The sequence below is a fragment of the Carassius gibelio genome, chromosome B16 (genome assembly GCF_023724105.1).
Source record: "Carassius gibelio isolate Cgi1373 ecotype wild population from Czech Republic chromosome B16, carGib1.2-hapl.c, whole genome shotgun sequence".
NCBI lineage: Eukaryota > Metazoa > Chordata > Actinopteri > Cypriniformes > Cyprinidae > Carassius > Carassius gibelio.
This window is the reverse complement of record NC_068411.1, coordinates 26,058,300-26,065,783: the sequence shown is the minus strand read 5'-3', so window position 1 is coordinate 26,065,783 and position 7,484 is coordinate 26,058,300. Positions and strand designations below refer to the sequence as shown.

The 7,484-nt window shown below is 35.7% G+C and overlaps 1 protein-coding gene across 1 annotated transcript; it reads left to right on the top strand.

The window, feature by feature from the left end:
- The first annotated feature begins 369 nt into the window (after positions 1-369).
- alkbh8 (alkB homolog 8, tRNA methyltransferase) lies at positions 370-7,341 on the top strand. The gene is made up of 11 exons (XM_052579596.1): positions 370-603; positions 998-1,232; positions 1,319-1,450; positions 1,603-1,698; positions 2,225-2,329; positions 2,407-2,477; positions 2,776-2,882; positions 3,109-3,260; positions 4,388-4,644; positions 4,785-4,934; positions 6,680-7,341. Exons 1-11 carry the CDS (start codon positions 481-483, stop codon positions 7,226-7,228), a joined length of 1,977 nt encoding a protein of 658 aa, XP_052435556.1. The 5' UTR covers positions 370-480; the 3' UTR covers positions 7,229-7,341.
- Positions 7,342-7,484: the final 143 nt, after the last annotated feature.

The following is a 7,484-nucleotide window of genomic DNA, read 5'->3' as shown; positions in this document are numbered from 1 at the left end:
CGTTAAAAAAAAATTATATTAAAAAGCATAACATTTCAGTTCAAAATTAAGCTTGAAATCTAGATAGGAAGTAAATCATCATGATCTCAAACAGAATATAATCTTAATTCTCACGTGCAGTTATCACAAATTGTTGATGGCCAAATGAAGCTATAGCTACACCACATTGATCAAGGGCCTTAAGTGTTTAAACACTGATAATGCTGCACTGAGATTTGAAAAAGACTCGTGGAAGCGAAATGGTAGATATGGGTTGATTTGAAGACTTTGGTTATCGCTATCATATCCAAATCACCAAATTATTCATCACGTCTCACAACGTAAAGAAAGGCATCCATTTTCTGACACGTTCTTTTAAAACGATACGTTTTTCTGTGTAGAAATCGGAAACAAAACTAAAATTTCAGAAAAACAACAGGAACCAAGTATCAAGATCTTGCGTGAGGGGACCAAATAGGCGGTTGCACAAAAGACAGCAGCATGGACGGCACAAGAAGTGTGAGAAGAACTAAAGAAGAGAAAAAACTGCTTCGAAGGCAAATTAAAGCCAGCCACACTTTATTGAAGCACGAGGGTATAAGCACAGCGTCCCATCCCACAAAGGTACTTAAAAAGCTTCTTTTGATGAATTGTCAGTGGGATATGGATCGATCAAATCACACAGTTGAGTTTAAATAGCCAGCACTGTTAGATATCGGTCATCATATGTGTGTATTTGAATACGAAATACGTTTTTATTACAGTCTGTAAATGTATAAGATACTACTGAATCTACGTACTCTTTTGTAAATGAATGCTAATGGTAATTATGAATTAATAATTGATCAAAGTTGCATTCTTCTGCATATTTCATTCAGTAACAAGTCTCTTGGTTAAGATTGTTGAATGTATAAACTCCCTATTCTTTCAAATGGTGAAACATGCAGTTCATCGCTCGCCATAAATGGCTCATAAAGGCTGTCAGTAATGTGTTTGTTCGTGATTGTCTGTTGTTTAGCATCTGGTGGTGTCTAATGGAGGTTTGGGGAATGGAGTGAGCAGAGAGTCACTAATGGAGGTCCTCAAAGAGGGAGGTCCTGTCGAGTCTCTCCTCACCCCTCCAGCGAAACCATATGCGTTTGTGACATATTCTTCAACCGAAGCAGGCCAGAATGCATGCACACTCCTCAATGGACGAGCACTGCAATGTCACGATCAGACTGTGATGCTTTATTTCAGCTATGTTGAGAAAGGTATATGTCACGTGAGTCTTATATATAATCTATTCAGTGAGCCTTACAACAAAGTGTTTGTAATGGATCTCAACTTTGTTTGTCAGTGGATGGTGACAGGAGTGTGTCCTGTGCTTTGCCTCCTGGTCTGTCTGTGTTGGAGGATTTTGTGTCTCCAGAGGAGGAGCTTCAGCTGCTTCAGGCTGTTGATTGGATGCCACATACTGATGATGTCACAGGTAAGAGATACTTGACAGCCTCGGTAAGAATTAGTGTAAATCAGCAAATAAAAAAGAAAAACATTACTTTGTTTAATCCTCTGTCACATATTCATATATAGCAGACTTATTTAATAGTAGTAATGATAATAATGTTTATTTTTGTGTTGCAGTGCAGAAAGCTTTAAAACACAGACGAGTAAAGCATTATGGGTATGAGTTTCGGTATGATAATAACAACGTTGACAAAGACAAGCCCTTACCAGGTGGTAAGTATGAAAATATCTAAAATATTTTGCATCACTTTTATTTTTTTGTGATGAGTGTTTTTGAAATATTTTTTTAAGTTTCTAATACCCACTTATTACTTAAAAAAAACACAGTAAAAACAGTAATATTGTAAAATATAACATGTATGACAAAATCTATTTTAATGTTTTAAAATGTTATTAATTCATGTAATGTCTGAATTTTTAGCTGCCATTTACTCTAGTCATGATTATTACATTCAATGTTGAATACATTTGTGCCGCTTAATATTTCAGTGGAAAACATGCTACATTTGTTTTTTTCAGGATTCTCTGATTAATAAAAAGTGAAACAAACAACAACAACCTGCATTTATTTAAAATAATATGTCTTTACTGTTTCCTTTTGGTCAACATAATGCATCATTGCTGAATACAAGTATTCGTTTTCTATAAATACCAGAATGGTAGTGTATATATTTACACACAATCTAATTATTAAATGTCATAATTAATTCTAAAATTGAATAGACACCTGTCATTTCAGGCCTGCCGGCAGAATGTGATGCTTTATTACAAAGATGTTTGGCTGATGGCCACATAAGTGTCCTTCCAGACCAGCTCACTGTAAACCAATACCAAAGTGGACAAGGTAGTACATCATGTATTTGTGCAGCCGATGGGAGATTTACGTCTGCCTCTAGGACTAAATGTTATTGTCTGGTACAGGGATTCCCCCTCATGTGGACACTCACTCTGCTTTTGAGGATCCCATCCTTTCCTTGAGTCTCGGAGCAAAGGTACGAATAAATGAAGCACCAAAATGTCAGTAATTATGGATTACCAGAAATATGTTTATTTTTGGGAATATGATATGATATGTTTCTGTTTACATTTTTTATAGATTTGCATGAAACACATTGTTGGGTCAGGGTGTTCTGTTACACCAGACCTGTTTGTAGCCTTATTGATTGGTCATGGTGCAGCAACATTATTGATTATCTGATTTTCCTTGGTCAAAACAAAGATGGAGATGGAAAATTAACCTCATGATTTTCTTATATGGATACATAAAGACATCGTGCTATTTTCCTTTAGACTGTAATGGACTTTAAACATCCTGACGGGCGTTCAGTCGCTGTGGTTCTGCCAGAGCGGAGTTTGCTAGTGATGAAAGGAGAGAGCCGTTATCTGTGGACTCACGGGTGAGAAACTTGATCTTTTTTTTTGTACATATACATTAAATACAATATATGTCCCGAAATATTTGTGCAGACAACACTAAACACCTATACGTTCTTTGGATTTTTGTTTGATTTTGTGTTTCATCATTCTAAATTTATTATCATTCAATGTTTACTAAAGTATATTATATTATAAATCCTTTGTTTTAGGGTGAGATGATCATGTTTTGTATATGTTTCATGTCAGCATAACACCTCGGAAGTTTGATGTGGTACCAGTGTCGGAGGTTGAAGGGTCAGGGGTCATGACCTCTGACTTGAGTAATCTGACCCTTAGCCGTCGTGGTACCAGGACATCTCTGACGTTCCGCAAAATCAGACATGTACCCTGCAACTGTGGTGAGCATGTGAAGTATTTGCTTAGGCAGGCAAATATTTGTCATTTCTAAGTACAGTACCATTTACATTTATTTATTTATTTTTAATTTATTAGTACTTTTATTTGAACAAGGATGCATTAAAAGTGACAGTACCAAGATTTGTATTTTATTTCTATTTTAAATAATTGCTGTTATTTTTAATGGGATAGTTTAGCCAAAAATGAAAATTCTTTCATTTAATTACTCGCCCTAATGCCATTTCAAACCCATATGACCTTTGTTCTTCTTCAGAACACAAATTAAGATAGTTTTGATGAAATCCAAGAGCTCTCTGACCCTCCATGGACAACAACACAACTACCAGGTTCAAGGCCCAGAAAGCTAGTAAGGACATCATTAAAATAGTCCATGTGACATCAGTGGTTCAACCTTAATTTTCTGAAGCAACAAGATTACTTTTTGTGCGACAAGAAAAAAAAAAAAAGACTTTATTCATCAATTTCTTCATAAAATTACGGTTGAACCACTGATGTCATATGGACTATTTGTTGTTACCCTAGATGTTACCTTTCTGGGCCTTGAACGTGGTAATTACCTTGCTGTCTATGCAGGGTCAGAAAGCGCTCAGATTTCCTCAAAAATATCTTAATTTGTGTTGCAAAGATGAACGAAGGTCATACGGGTTTGGAACAACATGAGGCTGAGTAATTAATGATTCATGTTTCCGGTGAACTATCCCTTACAAAAATATATCACAGTTTCTACAAAAACCTTAAGCAGCACAACTGTTTTAACATTGATGATAATAAGAATTGTTTCATGAGCAACAAATAAGCATACTAGAATGATTTCTGAATGGATCATGTGACACTGAAGGCTGCTGACAATTCATCACAGCATTTCAGCGTTATAAGTTCTTATTGTATTTCACAGTATTACTGTTTTTACTTTATTTCTGAACAAATATATAGAGCCTTAGTAGAGACCTTTTTTTAAACATATATTTAAAAAAAAAAATCATACCAAGCCCAAAATTTGATTGGCAGTGCACAGACATATAAATCACATGTGAAGGTCATTCTGCATTTGTTTATTTTTTAAAATCATGTGCATTCATGACAAGAATCATTTTATTTCCTGTCGTAGCCTATCCATCTGTATGTGATAGCCAGCGGCCGCCTTCTCCACCTACTGTGCCTGTTGCTGAAGGTGATGCGTGTCATTTAGAGGAGCAGTATGTTCATCAGGTCTATGAAGAGATTTCCTCCCACTTCAGCAGCACACGACACTCACCGTGGCCCCGCGTGCGAGATTTCCTACTGTCACTGCCGCCTGGAAGTATTCTGGCAGACATCGGATGCGGCAATGGCAAATACCTGGGGATCAACCCTGAAGTTATATCTGTAAGTAATGTACCAGGAAGTAAGATGGACTTGGTCTGACAGGTCGTGGTTATTAATTACAATTATGATGATTTCCATTAATTTAACTCTTTCACTAATAGAGATCTGGGATGTAACCCCTATTGTCTGTCCATTTGTAGATGGGCTGTGACCGCAGTGCTAATCTAGTGCAGATCTGTGTTGAGCGGGGTTATGTGGCATTCGTGTCAGATGCGCTGTCTGTCCCGCTGCGCAGTGGCAGCTGTGATGCCTGCATCTCTATTGCAGTCATACATCATTTCTCAACACAGGTGAGCATACTGTGTAATTAAGGGGGAAACAACTTATTTAAAAATTATTTGTGGACCTGGACCACAAAACCAGTCTTAAAGCTGCAGTTCAAAACTTTTTTGTGTTCAAAATGTATATAATAAGCAAGTACACCATGAATCAGTATTGTACACCTATAATAAGAGTTTGTATTTGGACTATTTTAGACTGGTTTGGGTAGGTTACGCTGCGGAGTAGCCCAGTACCTGCGTGAGTCGTCATGGACATAAACAGAGAGAAGTAGCTCCAACTACAGTATTGTTTTGCAAGACGCACTCTGTTCTGTTTATTAACCACTAGAGCGAGAAAAGTTACAGCGTGCAGCTTTAAGTCACAGGGGTATATTTGTAGGAATATCTAAAAATACATTGTATGGGTCAAAATTATCCATTTTTCTTTTATGCCAAAAATAGGATATTAAGTAAAGATCATGTTCCATAAAGATATCTTGTAAATTATCTACCATAAATATATCAAAATTTAATTTTTTGATTAGTAATATGCATTGCTAAGGACTTCATTTGCACACCTTTAAAGGCGTTTTTCCCTTAGATTTCTGATTTTCAATTAGTTGTATATCAGCCAAATATTGTCCTTTACTAATAAAAAACAAAAAAACAATACATCAGTGAAAAGCTCATTTATTCTGCTTCTTATCAGATGATGTATAAATCTCAATTTCTAAAAGTTGACTGGTTTTGTGGCCCAGGGTCAAATGGGAACTTCCTCTGAAGTCCACTTGCACTGTAATAATGTTATTTGTCTTTCATAATTTAGTTTTTCACAACCATTTTCCACCTACTTTGTGACATGAAACATGATGCTGTGAGAGAAATAACACTTATTTGTACATAGAGCACCAGTGCTTTGGTCAACTAACATAAAGGCTACAGCTTTTCCAAGAAAAAAAAAAAAAAGATCATACTTTTTTCAGAAAGGAATCTGCATAAAATTAAACAAATGTGATGGTAAATACATTGGTTACAAAAAAAAAACAAATTCAAATAAATTATGTTCTTTTGAATTTTTTGCTTAAAAAAACAAAAACAAGATTTATCATGGTTTCCACAAAAATATTAATCTTCACAATTGTTTTCAACATTGATGATTATAAGAAATGTTTCTTGAGCCTCATATCAGAAAATGATTTATGAAAGATCACGTGACACTGAGGGTTGGATTAATGGCTGCTAAAAAATTCAGCTTTGCAATCACAGAAATAAATTTGACATTTAAAAATGTAATTTGTAAATTGTAATATTTGTAATCAAATAAATGCAGTAAGTCTTCTTTCAAAAACACAAAAAAATCCCCAAACGTTTAAACAGTAGTGTGTTTTTAACAAACTTTAATACATTTTACTTTGATAATGTAATCATTCGTTTTTCTGTTGTTTAGGAATAATTATCTCTCTGTTTTTCTTATTACCTCCACATGAAAGTTATTTATCTGATTGTGATCTAATTGTGAATTAGGTATTTTTGCAGCTTATTTTCAATAAATAGTTTTTTCTCCTAAATATTTTAATCTCATAAAAATATTTTTAAAATGATTCCTGCGTTCTTCTGTCTCTTAAAAGTTGTTCATTGTTTAATGAATTAACAAAATATTCATTTTAAATGCAATATAAATCACTATGGATCAAAACATCTTTTAAATACATAAATGTAAAAAAAAAGTCATGCAAATCTGTACATGATGCTGAACAAAGTGCATGTGTTGTTAGGAGCGAAGACAGGCTGCTGTCAGAGAGCTGGTTCGGTTATTAAAGGTGGGAGGAAGAGCTCTGATCTACGTTTGGGCCATGGAGCAGGAATACAACAAGCAGAAATCAAAATATCTGAAAGAAAGAACAACTGAGGCTAGTGTGGAGAGAAGCGGTGAGCTTGAAACAGAAGAAAACATGTTCAACCAACAGGAGGAGCATGATGGGAAAACTGCCTCAGACATGAAATGCACAGAGGAGCAGAATGTGACACAGCCCAGAATCCACATCCATACAAACCGCACCGCTTTCCTTTCCCAAGATCTCCTGGTGCCGTGGCACCTCAAATGTAATGCGGATAAGACCAAGGGAGAGCAGATTGGAAGCACAAAGGGCCCCTTGGAGAACACGAGTCAGGGGCCTGTATTCCACCGCTACTATCACGTCTTCCAGCAGGGAGAGCTAGAAGAGATGTGCTGTTGTGTGACAGCTGTTAAAGTGCTTAGGAGCTACCATGATCAGGGTAACTGGTGTGTGGAACTGGAGAAGACACACGGTGACTCTTCATAGAACAATATTCCACAGAAGAAAATCAATTCTAGCTTATTGTAGAAATGCAGTTTTAAAATAAAATAAAATGTTCATGCATACAGTGACAAATAATAAAACACCTGAAGAACTGTTCCTGGATATGTTCAGTTTTCATAAAGCAGTACAAAATGTTGCTTTGTATTCTTTCTGGTGCAAAACATACCTCACTTAAATTCTCTCCTGCAGTGAAAAACTGTTATAATGTTAACGTCAACCTGATTTATGCTTTTATCAC

Bases quoted from the DNA above. Each gene is read 5' to 3' on its own strand.
- alkbh8 (XM_052579596.1), top strand. From the start codon at position 481: ATGGACGGCACAAGAAGTGTGAGAAGAACTAAAGAAGAGAAAAAACTG. The intron at 1,451-1,602 runs GTAAGAGATACT...TTTGTGTTGCAG, and splicing joins ACATACTGATGATGTCACAG to TGCAGAAAGCTTTAAAACAC. The intron at 2,883-3,108 runs GTGAGAAACTTG...GTTTCATGTCAG, and splicing joins CGTTATCTGTGGACTCACGG to CATAACACCTCGGAAGTTTG.